The 16,840-nt window shown below is 42.6% G+C and overlaps 2 protein-coding genes across 2 annotated transcripts in view; one reads left to right on the top strand and one right to left on the bottom strand.

The window, feature by feature from the left end:
• Positions 1 to 205: 205 nt before the first annotated feature.
• SMIM26 (small integral membrane protein 26) lies at positions 206 to 4,027 on the bottom strand. Its single transcript, XM_030196234.1, has 2 exons — positions 3,801 to 4,027; positions 206 to 552 (listed from the first exon to the last, which is right to left on the bottom strand). Exons 1-2 carry the CDS (start codon positions 3,952 to 3,954, stop codon positions 356 to 358), a joined length of 351 nt encoding a protein of 116 aa, XP_030052094.1. The 5' UTR covers positions 3,955 to 4,027; the 3' UTR covers positions 206 to 355.
• A 155-nt stretch (positions 4,028 to 4,182) lies between these two features.
• The window catches only part of SEC23B (SEC23 homolog B, coat complex II component), a 67,222-nt gene continuing 54,564 nt past the window's right edge, over positions 4,183 to 16,840 (top strand). Inside the window, exons 1-2 of the mRNA XM_030196235.1 lie at positions 4,183 to 4,304; positions 13,363 to 13,598. Of these exons, the coding sequence (XP_030052095.1) occupies positions 13,378 to 13,598 (221 nt within the window). The 5' untranslated portion in view covers positions 4,183 to 4,304; positions 13,363 to 13,377. The remainder of the gene's footprint in view (positions 4,305 to 13,362; positions 13,599 to 16,840) is intronic.

A 16,840-nucleotide genomic window follows, 5' to 3' on the forward strand; every position in this document is an offset into this window, starting at 1 on the left:
ATTCAAGGTTATGATGCCACAGATAAACTCACCTGCACAGCTATCCCTGTAAATTACTGCTAGGTATAGATTAAGTTCAGACAGCACAGACTGAACAAAACCTCAAAGCATATCAAAACAGTGAAGATTTCACAAAGGAGCCTCGAGTCCCATGAAACATCTTCTATTTCCTGTGGGATAATCAATGTTCTGAGGAAGGGAAACCTCCAGTCCAAAACTCTGATTTTTATTTCACTTTAAGTGGTACAAATTTGTAGCATTTGGCATAAATCTGAACTTCACAGCTTACACCTACGTTGAGAAAGCTTGTTTAACCCTGTAAACTAGCTCTTAATCACATTTAGAAAACCACCAGTCATTTCTCTGAGGTGTCACTCTTAGTCGCCGCATCAGAGGTACTGCTCAGATGTGATGATATGAAGTTGTATATTCTGGTTGAATAAGGTACAAAGTTTTCTTTGTAAGTTACAGTCTGACTCATGTAAAAGCCTGTTCTCTTTTCTTCAGGTGTTGGTTGAAAAGGCAAATCATTTCCAAGTGCTCCTGTCTTACCTAATAACAAAGGACATAAATGATCAACCTCATTTTCTTGTACTGGATAAACTTTGTCTCATTATAGTCTGTTTCTCTGCATACCAAATGCACTGGGAGCCAAATTTCTTTGGTAGAAAGAGGGCTTATTATAATAAAATTAAGTTCCTCTGATAAACACACTGTACTCAACTGGCATATTTCAAAACAACAAAATATAGCAAAAAAAAAATCACATACTGGCAAATTTTTCTTATTTCTGTACAAATACAACTCAGGTTTACATTCAGTTTAATACTGAGATTTACTCAAGTGCTGGATGTAGTTCATATAAGCCAAGAGAGCATGATTTTGGAAAGGTAGGCTAGGTCCTGACCCTGGTGTTCTCCTAGGTTCTTTGGGCACTCAGCCTATTTGGTGCTCAAGTCAAGAGGGTGTGACCTATTGATTCTGACACTGAAAGGTCACAGAGCTCTCTTATGATCACCGCACTTCCAAAACATCTGCAGGCAAAAACATCCACCCCCTATGAATAGCATGGGCTATTACAATGAGGAAGAAAAAAGTTGAAAAAACATAAGCCTCTCATTTTAATTTTGTTAATATATTATTATGCCTTTGCTTGTTTTAGCTTTTTAATGGTGTTTTCATCCTGTTCTTTATAAAACTGAAGGAATTCATGCCATACTGGCCTGTTTGATATGTTTTTAACAGTTTTAAGGCCTTATTCCAAGGGGACTTTCTTCATTCTGTGCATCTCAATTAGGGTTGCCAACTGGCTCCAGACACGGAGGAGAAGCTGATCCAGTTTTAGTTTTACCCCATTGACTGCATGGCCCTGTAGTAGTTTTGCTCTTAGTAAGGTAATAAATAGAAATAAAATAAATAAAACAGAGAAAAATAAGATACCTTTTTTATTGGTCTAATAATACATTTTTTGATGAGCTTTCAAAGGTAACCCTTCTTCAGATTAGAAATAAGCAAATGTTGATAAATAGCAACAGTATATATAAGTGAAACATCAAAGCATTCCGATGACAGTCTCACAGGAAGAGGGTAGGGTGGGTAAGGTGAGAAACGTGGGAGCTGGGTGGATGAGAGACAGGGAGAGATGCATGTAGATAAAGAGGGTGACACAGCAGTAGAAGTATATGGCTTATCATGGGCTAGAAAACCCATATCTTTGTTGTGTCCTGTCTGGTGGGTGTCAAAATATTATCATTCTGACTTCAAAGGTCTTACATTCCTGGATTGTCTTAAAGTCTCCTTTTAGTATTAGTACCATAAAATCATTGATACAGTGTTCTGGTTTTGTAAAGTGCTGTCCCACAGAGGTAACATCCTGGTTGGCACTGGCATTTTTCATATGTCTATGTAAATTAAATCTCTTTAGCATCTAGCTTATTTCTCCAATATAGCACCCTTCTTCACACCTCTGTGGGACAGCACTTTACAAAACCAGAACACTATAAATGATTTTATGGTGAGAATATGGGATGATCACTGGGGGACCCACCCCACAATAGCCAGGCCCCATGCAACCAGTCACAGAATCTGTGACAAGACAGAATTGTTGTGTAGAGCCTGAGCTCTTTCATTAAAACTTGGAGACCATGGATCAATTTTAGCAAACAATACCCCCTCAGAAAAGCCCTTGTTTAGTTTATTTGGCACGATAACCGCTCTTCAATAAAAATAAAAAGTTTTTAAAAAATTAGGGCAGTGTACAAAATTGAAATCAAAAGAATGGGAAGGAACTACAGAACTGGAAAAAGCACGGACAGTACAGGAAGAAAATTGGAAGAGGAAACATGGTCAGAGGCCTGGGGCAGGAAGAAAATATGGTAAGCAGACCAGTTTCAGAGCACGCAGCGAAGCAAGACCACGCAGAGGAAAGAAATTGGAAAGCCTAGAGGATGCCTGGCACTGGAAGTAGGGGTGATCACCATGGCATTCACCAGGGCGGATGTTCCAGAGGCAAGGGATAATGCAAAAGAAGATGGAATGATGAGTAGATCTGAGATGGGAACAGTGAAGGGGGAGGGGGGGTGTAAAGTCAAGCAGGAAGATATACACAAATAATGTACATTTAAAAAATGACCATACGAGGGCAATAATGAAAGTTTTTCCATGTACAAAACACCTTTACCACAGAAGCAAGCTTTTATTTTCCATCCTTGGCACAGGTAAAAGCACATGCACTTGTCAACAATGTGCATACTTACTCAGAGAAAACACTGGGGAGGAAAGCATACACGTGATTTTGAATAATGAAAAATACATGAATAAATTTCTAAAAAAGAGCCTGCATAAAAAGCAGGTACAACTTTGTGCAATTTTCTTTTCATAATAATTAAAGCAAAATGACTTGGGTATTTTTGCTTCAATTGTGTCAAACCCTGCAGATAAGAACTATTTGCAGGGTTTGCCTTAGCACAGGTAGCTCATTTATTAGAAGCTTACCCACATTTTCTTGAGACAACTGAACCTTACAAAGAAAAACAGCAGTAGAATGATTGCCACAATAAGGTGTACAGGAAACCTGCATAGAGCGGCAATTACAAACTTAAACAAATGCATCATTTCATCAGGACTCCAAAAATGTTTGTGATACCCAATGGATTTTGGTCATGCTTGTGGCAGGTATGAGAAGATGACTGAGAGAGTAGGTAGAAGAGACAGAGAAGGGGGGAGTTGGTGTTTGGATGTATTTGGGAATTTATATGTACACCAACCAAAAGTTGATGACCGCAAATGGGCCATTTTGGTCTTCATTGCTCTTAAGTGTAAAGCAAGACAGCAGTTTGGGGGTGGGGGGAGAGATTAGTTTGCAGCCCCCAAACAAAATTTTGCTACAGTAAAAAATGCAAGACCATGTAGGCAGTGTTTAACCTGTCCTGAAACTCGGAAGCCAATTGTCAACCACCTCCTTGAATCAAACCAGACATTCATAGGAGCCAACTTTTCAAAGTGATAGGGGTGCTAGATCCAGTGAAAAGCATCCTTTCCTGGGCACTTTCAAGGAGTCTGGTCAATACTTGAGTTGCTCAAGTACCTACAGCGTTGGCACCTATGGACACACTGTCACTGACTCCAGAACTAGTCGTTGAGACCATACAACACCGTTCCAAATCCCACCACCCCCGTTCAAATTTCAATAGATAAGGAAGTCTATCAAGCCACACCTGAAAACTGTTTCGTTAGTGTTTTAAAGCACATGAGCCCAGCACAGGCCTTGTCCCGCACCCCCACCCCTCACCCGCACACACCCTGGGCTTCAACTGCATCAGGCTCTGCCTCCAGATTCTCCCGTTTCCTTTTAACTTGGAAGTAACCAAAGCTGCCCAGCATGGTCCAAATGCCGATAGCATAAACCAGCGAGACGCGCGTGTTCCATTTTGCCACCTCCCGGGCAGTCACCATGATTCTGAAGGACACAGCTCGGACAGCCCTCACATTACACTACGCCGCCATCTTAGAGAGGGGCAAATCCTCACGCAAGTACGTGGCGTAACTACGCCACAGGCCTAAGGCAACCTCCTTGGTGTAAGGGGACGTGATATGTTAAGCCCGCCCCCTTGATGACCTCGCGCGGCTCGATTCGGCCACGGCCCTTGACGTGGCGGGGATTCCTGGCGTGACGTCAATGGCGGCTTAGGCTGAGCTGTACTTGCTGCTGGTACTGAGAGTACGAACCGGAACTGAGTTTCGATCATTTGCCACCATAGCCCTAAGGAAGGAGGACAGTGATTCTGCGGGCAGCTGGTGCTGAGGTGAGTGTTTTAGGATGGGATCAGAGGAAGGTCCGTGTGGTTTCCTGGAAGCAGGGGGTCCATATGGGTCACTGTCTTATTTCTGCCCCCCGCGCGGTGTGTGGCTTCATAAAGCCCTGTGAGGGATGTTGGAGAACTTGCACCAGCTCCGGGCGGACTCTGCTGTTTAGGGATCAGTGCTGGATAAAATAGAGTGGTTGCCGTGTTAGTCAACGTTAAAGAATCAGGGCAAAGGTGCCAATTTTCCAGTAACCTGTATAAATCATTATTGTGTTGTGTTTTATGTTGTGTACCACGGTTTGGGCATTTTCAGGAAAGCCGAATTAAAACAACAAAATAAACCTCGGCTTTTAATTACAAAGCCCCTTCTGTACGTGACATTACTTTGTGTTGTTTGTGTTAGTTTCCGCATCCCAGGTCTCTTGGCATTTCTAAAGCGCTCCTCAGTAAGGTGCTGTACCCAAAATCAGAAGTGCAAAACGATTGATAACCCTGGTATTCTGGTTCCAAACCCATTCCCCCAGCCCCTCAGTCTTTTCTATCTTTTAAGGGCTTTGCAGTAGTGCTAATTCTTTTCTTATGTTGCCACTTCTATACACCTCCTGGATGATTCTTTGTATAAATGTGGTTAATAAATCCCTTTAAGTAAATACAAAAGAGTTCACATGATATTTTGGTTTATTAGACCTGATATTTCAGAGAGATTTCAAAACTGTTTAGAACATAAGTTAGGTGGGTAGAAAGATCTAAAGTTTAAAATAGACTTAAAAATAACATAGAAATGTAGTAAGTGACGGCAGATAAAGACCTGAATGGTCATCCAGGTCTGCCCAACAGTCACATACGTTATCAATTCAAGATTTAAATCAGCAACGAACATGATATTATTTACTTGATCATGGTCTTTCTTTGGTGTTTCTGGGACATAGACCATAGAAGTGCGCCTGGCTCTGTCCTTATGTTCCAACTACTGGAGCTGCTGTCAAAGCCCACTCCAGCCTATCCAAATCTGTCTTGTCATTTGCAGGACAGAGACCATAAAAGTCTGCCTGGCACTATCCTCACGTTCCAAAACACTGCAGTTTCAATGGATGCTCTCTCCAGCCCACCCTAAACCAGATCACCATATGCAGGACTCAGACCGTACAAGCCAGCTCTAAGCACAACTTGACATGCAAACACATATGCAACCCTTTAAGTTTACTTTTTCATATCATTTATTTTCTAATTAGAGATCCTCTGTGTTCATCCCACGCCTTTTTGAATTCCTCCACATTTTTTTTCCACCCTCCCCCCCTCGGGGCGTAATTCCAGGCATCCACCACCCTTTCCATGAAAAAGAATTTTCTGACATTACTCCTACGTCTACCACCCTGCAACCTCAATTCATGTCCTCTAGTTTTACCACATTCCCCTCTCTGGAAAATATTTGTTTTTATATTAATACCTTTCAAATATTTAAATATCTGTATCATATATCCCCTAGTTCTCCTGTCCTTTAGGGTCTACATATTCAAGTCTTCCAGTCTCTTCTCATATGTCATTTTGCACAAGCTCCATATCGTTTTTGTTGCCTTCCTCTGCACCGCTTCAAGTCTTCTTACATCTTTAGCAAGATACGGCCTCCAAAATTGAACATAATACTGCAGGTGGGGCCTCACTAACGACTTGTACAGGGGCATCAACACCGCCTTTCTTCTAGTTACACCTCTCTCTCTATACAGCCTAGCATCCTTCTGACTATGGCCTCTGCCTTGTCACACTGTTTCATCGCCTTCAGCTCCTCAGATACTATCACCCCAAGATCCCTGTCTGTGCATATCAGCCTGTCACTGCTTAGCACATATGTCTCCCATGGAGATCTACTCCCTAAGCGCATCTTCTAATTTCTGCAGATCCCTTTTCATGTTTTCCACTCTCTCCGGAGCATAGGCACATATGTGCGTGAGGGTTTGCCCCTCTCTAAGATGGCGGCGTAGTGTAATGTGAGGGCTGTTCGAGCTGTGTCCTTTAGAATCATGGTGAGTGCCCAGGAGCTGGCAAAATGGAACACGTGCTTCTCACTGGTTTATGCTGTTGGCATCTGGACCATGCTTGGCACCTTTGGCTACATCCAAATGAAAAGGAAACGCAAATCAAGTTCATGCATATTCATTGTGGATATCCTGAAAACCTGACTGGTATGGGGTACTCTAGGACTGGACTTGGGAAACACTGCACTAGACCACCAGGGCCTTTACAAAGTATGCCAGGAGGGGGAGGGTGGAATGCTGGTCGGCCTGGGGGAGGGGAACATGTTTTCTATCAGGGGATGAGGGAAGGCTGGCTTCTGGTGGGGTGAGGTTACAGTTTGGGGTTTCCGCCAAAAATGCACAATCATTTTCTGCCAAACCCGGATTTCAGATCGGTTTCAGTATCGAACCTGAAATTTGGTCAGTTGCTATTTGATATACCACCTTTTGTTGGTTGTAGTCCAAGTTGTTTACATATTATATAAAGGTACTTAATTTGTACCTGGGGCAATGGAGAATTAAATGATTTGCTCAGAGTCACAAGGAGCTGCAGAGGGAATTAAACCCGGTTCCCCTGTTTTTCAAGCCACTACACTAACCATTAGGCAACTCCTTCACTCCAAAATGGGACAGGGTCATCACTGGAAAACACAGGAACAGAGACTTGAGGATCTAAATAGGTATAGCCTAAAGAAGAGGTTCTCAGCCTAGTCCTCAGAACACACCAAGCCAGTCTGGTTTTCAAAGATATTCGCGATGAACATGCATGAGATAGGGTTGTATATAATGGAGTCATGTGGGCAGTGCGTGCAAATCTAACTCACACCTATTAATTGTGGGTATCCTGAACACCTGGCTGGCTGGCTGTGTCCTGAGAACTAGGTTGAGAACCTCTGCCCTAGAGGAGAACAGGCTGTCTGAATTTCTGCTGCTGCCACCCACTGCTTTTGCAAGGATGTCCAAATCGCATCTTGGATGTTTCTTTTGAAAATGCCCCTCCATGTTAATCTGTTGAATAGGCTTACCTTATTTTTAAAAGGAGAAGGAAGGAAGGACATCCATGGAACAGAAATCTTTTAAAACATTTTTAGTATTAACATTTTTTTGTAAATGTTAAAAATATGTAATTCCTAGCATATAAAGGATCGTGGATTTTGCTCACAGCTTTTTCAGTAGCAGCCCAAGGCAATTTATATTTAGGTACAGCTGGTGTTTTCTTGTCCCAGATTGTACCTGAGGTACTGTAGGGTTAAGGAGCCCTTTTACTAAAGCGCAGTAGACCTAATGCAGGCCTACCACACACTCAAAGGGCATTACCGTGCTCTACCTGATTAATGTGGGAGCCCTTACTGCATCCTAAACAGGTGGCGGTAAGGGCTCCTGTGGTAATGGCCATGTGCTAGTGGAGAAATTAGCACATGACCATTACAGAAAAATATACCAAGGTAGCCATTTTACTGCCAAGCTAAAAGTGGCTGCAGCACACCAAAAATCTACACGACAACACCAGTGCCAACCACTTTTTAACGCAGTTTAGTAAAAAGACCCCTGCGTGACTTGTCCAAAATCACAAGGAGCATCAGTGGGATTCAAACCGGAATCCCGTGATTCTCAGCCCACCTGCTCTAACCATTAAGTTGCTGCAAAAGAGAGATGACACGTGGATCAGAATTGGGTCCTGTAGCATTAGATGATAGGTTGCTTTCCCTTACAAGCCATATAGAGCACTCATTTTAAGTATTTAAGAGAAATTTTATTTATATTCTTGTATTGTTTCACTATTATTAATTCTTGAATCTTAGGACCCTGGTGGTACAGTACTGCCAACATAGCCCATTCACTTTGAATGGGCTGTGTCGGCATTGCTGTGCGGCGTTGTAAACAGGGGAGTTAGTGAACAGTACCGGTAGCAGATTGCTTATTTTCACTGTCATACAGACAGTGCATTACAAACGAATAGGAGGAGATTCTATATATGGTGCTTAAAAAATCGGTGCTGAAATCAGTGCCAACTAAGTGTATTCTATAATTGGCACCTAGATTTAGTTGCCGTTTATAGAATATTCTTAGTTAATATTTCAGCACTGATATCTGTGCATATCCATTTACGCCAACGAAAACCTGGTGTAAATCTCAGCACGTAAATTTAAACACACTGGGCCATATTCTATAAATAGGTGCCTACATTTTGGGGCGTCCATGAAACTCCCATTTCCCTGCCCACAAACACGCCCCTTTTAGCCTCCGCACATTAGAAGTTCGGTGCACATCGTTTCAGAATATGCTTAATGAGTTGTGCGCTTACATTTCTAATCAGTGCCAATTTGTGCTCATTATTGCTTAAGTGCTTTTATCAGTGCTCATTAGTTTGTTAAGCCAATTAAGTTACACATGGTGTTACAGAATCCGTGCCAAATTTTGGCACCTAAATCTAAGCACACTATATAGAATCTGGGGGATATTGGATGGCTCTTTTTTATTTTCTAAGTTTTTTGTTTAGACATAGAATTATTATGTTTTAAATATTTCTGAAATCATTGGGTTAGTAATTATTTTTGTCTATTTTATTTTTTGTTCTTTGTATTATTTTTTATCGTATTTACTGGTTTCTTTAGTGTAACCTGCTTTGGACCTAGTTTGGGGATAAGACGCGTTAGAAATACCTGAGATTAGTACTGCACAGGCCTTTAAAATCTTAGATAGCACACAAACATGTATTGAAAGGTTAGTTTTAGGACATCTTGGTGAATGGTGAAAGCTGTAGTACTTGATTCTTTTCAGGACTTGTTCCGATGGGCCCACAGCACCAAGCTGCTATTGGTGCCACTCTTACGTTGCTTCAGGAGCTTGACCACTGTTATAACTTCTTTCTGGTTCCGTTAAACATTTCAGCAATCTTTGACACAATAGACCACAAGGTTCTGTTGAAGCATCTTCAATTGTTTGGCCTTTGGCCTCTTGGCTAATGTTCTTCCCTCCCCCCCAAAAAAAGCATTTCGAATAACGATCAAGCAACAAAAACTTGTACAGAGAAGCCATCCAGATATACTAAAAGAAAATAAATATCATAAAGGCAAAGCAAATCTGAAGAAACAAAAGTCCACATTGTGGATCCAGTGATAATATAGGAGATACTAGGAAATAGAAACAGAGAAAAATGTAAGCAGTCTGCCCATCCATGTCATCTACTCTCCCTATCACTGCCTTAGAGATCCTATGAACTTGTGCCAACTCTCTTGAATTTAGATACTGTTTTTGTCTCCACCACTTCAACCGGGAAGCAGTTCCATGAATTCACCACCATTTCCATGAAGAAGTATTTCCTTAGGTTACTTCTGAGTCTATCCCCTTTCATCTTCGTCCTATGCCACCTCATTCTAGAGCATTCTTTCAATTGAAAGAGACCCATCTCCTATGCATTTATGCTGCATAGAGACATTTAAATACCTATCATATCTCCCCCTCCCGCCTTTATTCAAAGTAATACATATTAAGATCTTTAAATCTTGTATACCCCCCCCCCCCTCTTGCCTCTAAAAGGGGAAGGGGGAGCTGAACAACTTCAGAAGAGACTGAAAGAAAGCCCTTCTGGCAAAGGAAAAACACTTTAGAGTTCAGTTTTTCTCTTTTATAATAATGCTAAAATTTATTAGAGTAAATAAATGGTTACAATAAAAATTCTTGTATCCCAGTGTTACAGAAAATTGAATTCTTATTTATATCAGTCCAAATTTCAGTATAAGGAAAATAAAATCTCTCTCTGTCTGTGTTTCCTTTGGAAGCTATCAGAATCTGACTAGTACAAGATGTGCTTAGCCAGAATACTGAAGCTTAATTTTGTCCAATCACTTAATGCCTTATATTTTCTCTCTTACCTGGTATTCTTCAGCTCTGACCTCTAAGGTCACCTTCACATAATTCTGCTTCTTTTGTATTTTTCCCATTTATCCATCATTTGCTCTTTGTAACCTCCCTCCCTCGAATACTTATCACTCATACTTGTCCTTCACTGAGAATGTCTCTGTGTTATGTTTAGAGCCTGTTTGAAACAAACTGACACTTGTTAACGTTTATGGCCCATTACTAGGGCTAAGCAGACCTGTCTATGGTCGCTGAGAAGACCAAGAAGACACAAGCTAGCTAATTGCACTTCTAGATCATTAATATGGGAATAAGTTATATATACAAAGCTAGCTGATCTGCAAAACCAGACAGCTCTGTACTAAACAATCTTTCCCCATACGCTTTATGACAATGACCACTGACCATTTTAGTATCTGCCCTCTGGACCATCTCCATCCTGTTTATATCTTTTTGAAGGTATGGAGGCATATTTTCAAAGCACTTAGCCTTCCAAAGTTCCATAGAAACCTATGGAACTTTGGAAGGCTAAGTGCTTTGAAAATATGCCTAATGGTCTCCAGAATTGTACTCAATATTCTAAATGCGTTCTCACCAGAGTCTTATATAGGGGCATCATCACCTCCTTTTTCCTACTGGCCATTCCTCCCATCCTTCTAGCTTTTGCTGTCACCTTTTCTACCTGTTTGGCCACCTTAAGATCATCACATATGATCACACCCAAGTCCTGCTTCTCTTTCATGCACAAAAGTTCTTCACCGTTCCCTCTGGTTTTTGCAGCCCAAATGCATGACCTTGCATTTTTTAGCATTAAATCTAAGCTGCCAAATTCCCAACCATTCTTCTATCTTTGCTAATTTTTTTCCTCATATTATCCACACCATCAGCAGTGTCTACCCTAGTGCAGTTTTTGTTATCATCCGCAAATAGGCAAACCTTACCAGACAGCCCTTTAGCAATATCGCTTACAAAATGTTAAAAAGAACTGAACCTTGAGTTGCACCACTGGTAAGGGAAAGGGAGTGGGAGGAGGACTTGATATACCGCCTTTGTGTGTTTTTTGCAACTACATTCAAAGCAGTTTACATAGTATATACAGGTATTTATTTGTACCTGGGGCAATGGAGGGTTAATGCCCAGAGTCAGAAGGAGCTGCTGTGGGAATCGAACCCAGTTCCCCAGGATCAAAGTCTGTTGTACTAACCAGTAGGCTAGTCCTCCACCTCATCCTTTTCCAGAGTTTCTATTTTAAATAAAATAAGAAAAATGAAGGCACACTGACCACCTATGGAACATTAATCATAAATAAGAGCATTATTCAGAAACGGTTGGAGGGAGCCCCAGGTAAACTAGGAGCAGCCCCTCAAAGAAAACATATTTTTCAGATTAAAAATTAATGATACGTTTATAGGGAAATTTAAAAAAGAATAAAGCTCCCAACAGCAAAACCCGTAATAAGAGAAACTGCTTTTGCCTCTTCTGAATTTCTTGCGCCACATCTGGGAACAGAGAGATTTTAAAATTCAAAACCAACCTTTGATGAGCTTGAAAAACAATCTTAGTAGCCATTCTAAATCAGAAAAGAGATCCAGAGTCACCAGGTGCATATCCAGTACTCCATTTTTGGAGGGACTGGGGGGGGGGGGGGGGGGCACAATCATTTCTTAGTGCTTTCCTCCCAACCCCTACTCTCCAAATCATAACTTTGCTGGCAGGGATGCTCAAGCCCCACCAACTGAAAGCAATGGAATTAAAATCCAGACAGGCTCAATCTGTCCTCCTTTTTCTGAAGCCTTATGGTAACCCTGGCCCTCAGAGAAAGTGGTGGCCCATATAAAAGGATGAGGAACTGGTCCTGTGGCTTTGTGTTCAGGTCTTCTGTCGGGTTTGGGTGTGTCACATGTTGTTGGGAGAACAACTCCTACTTCCTTGTGTTACTTGGGCAGATGTCCTAGGGCAATGGAAAAGAAGAAAGGCCTAAAAATAGTACAAAACATAAAAAAGCAAAAGTTGAGTAAAACACATAAGGGTCCTTTTGCCAAGCTACGGGGAAAAAGGCCCTGCTCTAGCGGCAGGGGCTGTTTTTCCTGTGTACCAGGGCCCTTTTTACACATTGAGGTGGTGATAAGGGCTCCCACGCTACCCGGTAGTAACCGGGCAGCAGAGATGCCCGATTACCGCCGGGTTACTGCCACGCAAGCCATAACCAAGGGTTTTCTTTTTCCTCAGGAAATGGCGCGCGCTCAGGACAGGACTACTGCCGGCGGCCACGTTGGGTCAGCAGTAGTCCTGGAAAAGTGTGCGGTAAGCCCGCGTTGGGCTTACCACCGCTCTTAAAAGAGCCCCATAGTTTTTATGCCAGTTGATAGGATTTACTTTATGGCAGCACAGTCTGAGTGATTGTTCCCTTTCTTTCCTCCATTGCATCTCTCCAACTGCCTCTTTTGATCTGATCTGTGTCCCAATGTGCTTCTCTCTGTACTTTCCCTGCCCTCCTTGGCTATCTCATACTTCTTTATTAATGTTTGCTGAGATTTGTTTTCCCAGTCACTCCTTTTGGGCCTAGTTATTTGCAGTTCTTGCCTGTTACCATGGTGACCTGCTCAGTCAGTGAATCCTGACAGAATTGGTGGATTTGTTTTGTCTGGTGTACATGCTCAGTGTTGCCAGGTGGGCGGTTTTACCGCCCAATTGGGCGGTTTTCCGCGACCCGCCACGGGAAATTTTAGCCCGCGGCGGGTTGCGGTTTTTTGGGCTCCTTTTTGGCTTCGGGGCGGTTTTTTCGCCGGCTTTTGCGGTTTTTTCGCCGGCTTTTTTCGGCCGCGGTGGGCGGGGTTAATGACGTTTCTGGGCGGGGTTAGTGACGTGGGAGGCGGGGTTAGTGACGGGGGAGGCGGGGTTAGTGACGGGGAGGCGGGGTTAGTGACGGGGAGGCGGGGCCGATGACGGCGGGGGCGGGGGTGATGACGCGGGGGCGGGGGTGTCAGGGGCGGGGTTTGAGTTTGGGCGGGTTTTGGGCTGGATTTTGGGCTCCTTTAGGCTGGAAAAAAATTTTCCACCTGGCAACCCTGTACATGCTCCATTCCCCATTTGCTCTCGGACAAGGACCTGTTTTCAATGCTTTGTTTCTGTTTTATTTTGTTGGGTGTAAAAATAATTATTTTGGTATTGATTTCTTCCATCAGAAGCCCTGAGATTTTATGGCAACTTATTTGGAGTTCATCCAGCAAAATGAGGAGCGAGACGGGGTACGCTTCAGCTGGAACGTATGGCCCTCCAGCCGCCTGGAGGCCACAAGGATGGTGGTTCCATTGGGCTGTCTGTTCACACCTCTGAAAGAGCGCCCAGACCTCCCTCCAGTGCAGTATGAACCAGTGCTGTGCAGCAGGCCGACCTGCAAAGCAGTTCTCAATCCTCTGTGGTAAGTATTTCCCTTTTATTGTGCTGCACTGCCAGGCTTAGATCTGCAGTACATGGTGTATATACATGGGATAAATCTAGAATTAGATCTTAGAATTCCAATTTAACTGTGCATTTTCATTCTTGGAGCTATTGTTCCTTCCAAGAAATGCAGTGTGTCTCTGTAACATGTAGGAACCATAGCCAAAAGGTGTCATCTCTGCTGCCTCTGAACAAATGTTTGGTTGAACCGTACTGCCAGGCCTCACTGTTCATTTTGGTTCAACGAGTGGGATTTCAAGTTTGGTCCACTTGAATGCACAGAAAAAAAACTTTAGCAACTGAAAAAATAACATAAGATGAGACCTACTAGACTAATGTAATACATTTTTTTGACCAACAGTTCCTTCCTCAGGTCAAATATCAAGAAAATAAAAGTGAATCATAAAATATGTTACAATACATACTACAATTCATTGTATTTTCAAGCAGTCACTTTTTGCTCATTGTGTTTGGTCCTGAAGAAAAGTGTTAACCCACAAAAGGCGGTCACAAAATGTATCCATTTGGGGCCTGATATTCAAAAAAAAGTTGAGCTCCTAAATTTGTGCCATGCTTTCAGTCAATTGAAATTCATCTTAGTTTAGGAGCTTAAAAGTTAGTAAAGTTTCAAAGAAGCTAATTTCTGAGATTTTCCTTTGAATATCGAGCCCTTATGCCTTGTTTTAGTAGGGTTTCCTCAGCACCTGCCTCTGTTTTCCATTTGACTCTTTAATGGGTATTATTTGGTTTTATTATTCTTTTGTATATGTTTATACTTGTATGCTTGATTTTATGGTTATACACTGGTTAGAGCTTTCTTGGAGATATGTGTACAACCATAAAATCAAGCACTGAAGCATGCAAGTATAAACAAATACAAAAAAATAATTAATAAAGCCAAATAGTACTACTACTTACTACTTATCATTTCTATAGCGCTACTAGACGTACGCAGCGCTAGGAAAGAGTCAAATGGCAAGCAAAGAGGCAGTTGCTGAGGAAACCCTACTAAAACAAGGCCTAAGGGCTCAAGATAATTTTGGCTAACCGTATGGCTCGGGTGCTTCCTGATCTGATAGCTGATCCTCAAGTAGGATTTGTTCGGGGGCGCACTATTACACACAATCTGCATAAGATTCTTATTTCCACGGAACAGGTAGACTGGATGAACCATCATTACTGGTTAGTTTCTATGTGGAAAAAGCATTTGACCAGATTGACTGGGATTTCCTTTTCGCTACCCTTCGCCAATATGGGTTTAGTGGGGGGGGGTTTATCCGCTGTCAAGGCTCTGTATTTGGACCCTAAGGCGCAGATACAAGTGAATGGTGTGATGTCGTAGGCGTTTGGGATACACCGAGGCACACGGCAGGGCTGCCCCCACTCTCCGCTACTCTTTGTTCTAACGCTTGATCCCTTGATCAGAGATGTTATGGGTAATAGAAACATTCAGGGGATTCGTATAGGAAGGCAAGAGTTCAGAATTTCGGGCTTTGCGGATGACCTGCTAGTGCACATAGTTGAGCCTCAGACATCGTTGGCAGAGTTATTGGAGACTTTTAAGGAATATGGAGACTTTTCCGGCTTTAAGTTGAATGTAGATAAATCTTTGGCACTGCCTACAGCTTCTTCAGTTCGAGATACCTGGCATGGTACTTTTCCATTGAAATGGGAAACTACCTCTTTTCGATATTTGGGTACTCAGTTACCCTTTAACATAACATAGTAGATGACGGCAGAAAAAGACCTGCATGGTCCATCCAGTCTGCCTAACAAGATAAACTCATATGTGTATACCTTACCTTGATTTGTACCTGCCTCCATGTTGTACCGGGTGAATATACCTTTACTATTGGAGTATTCTAAAGTGAGTTTAGCTAAATGGGTGCATTTTCTGTTATCGATTCATGGGAGAATACAGCTTTTTAATATGGTCGTCTTTCCAAAATGGCTTTTTACTTTCCATATGTTACTCTTCGAGTGTTGAAGCGGGATTTGTTGGTCTTGAGGAGACTTCTGTCCCATTTTTGTTGGGCGGGCCAAAAGGCAAAATTGGCCTTTTAAGTATCTTGTCGGAGCCTTCAAATATGGGGGGGGGGGGGGTGCTGGGGAAGCGGTGGAGGAAGGGTAGTTTCCTAGCCAGCAGGAGGGGGTGGGGAGGGACAGTCTATGCTCAGAAACTCATTGTGACTTATATGAATGAATAAACAGCATTTGTGCACTATATTTTGGCCTGGAGCTTTGAGAGGGCTTCCTGGGGGATCTGTGGAGAGCGGTGGGGGATATTTCCCAGGATTGAGGCTGCCATTGGAGAGGCCCCTGAGGCACAAGAAGGAGGTCCGCGGACAACGTGTTGGATGAGAGGGGAAAGCTGTTATCTTGGAATCCTTTATATTCAAGAGGAGTGGTTGAAGCTAGGGATTTATTGGCATATCGCCAGTTACAACATTATATTCGGACTCTTCCTGAAGGGGCTTTGTTCCCGTCATTGAGGGCGAGCTTACTGGGTTTTTTTGACAGATTCAGAGAGGGGGGTCTGACGGTCTCGGCGCTGCATGCGGCACTGTGGAATATTATTCAGAAGGATTCTTTTGAGGATCTTGCCCACAGGTGGGGTGGAGAGTTAGAGTCCTTAGCGAGCTCTCTTGATTGTCACAAATTAATTCGGAGAATCCCAGAAATCTCAGTGAGTGTGGACATATAGGAGTGTCAGTTTTGAACTTCACACAGGGCTTACTTAACGCAAGAACAGAAGTTTAAAGCAGGGGGGGCAGTGATACCCCAGATTGTCAGAAATCTGGAAGAGAAACCAACTCTTTTTTTTCATGCTTTTTGGGGTTATCCGAGGGTAAAAGTTTTTGGAAAGAAATATCACGGTATATGAAGAAGTTGTTGGATAGGGTGTTGCCGCTGTCGCCGGAGGGGTGGTTATTAGACAGTTATGAAAGTTTTAGGATACATAAGCGTTCCCAGATATCGTTGCTGTGTAAGGCGGGAGCTATAGGCAAGAGGGTCATTATGAGCATTTGAGTGGGGAAGTTGGCCCTGTCCTTTTGGGCTTGGAGAAATCGTTTACATGAAATGATGTTATTGGAAAAGAGGTATGCGGTATATTGTCCAAAATGTTGGAAGGTCTTTTTAGTAGTTTGGGAAGGGTATATTGAATCTACTGCTATTACTACTACTTATCATTTCTGTAGCGCTACTAGACGTACTCAGCGC

This window comes from Microcaecilia unicolor, chromosome 3 (genome assembly GCF_901765095.1).
Source record: "Microcaecilia unicolor chromosome 3, aMicUni1.1, whole genome shotgun sequence".
NCBI classification, from domain to species: Eukaryota; Metazoa; Chordata; class Amphibia; order Gymnophiona; family Siphonopidae; genus Microcaecilia; species Microcaecilia unicolor.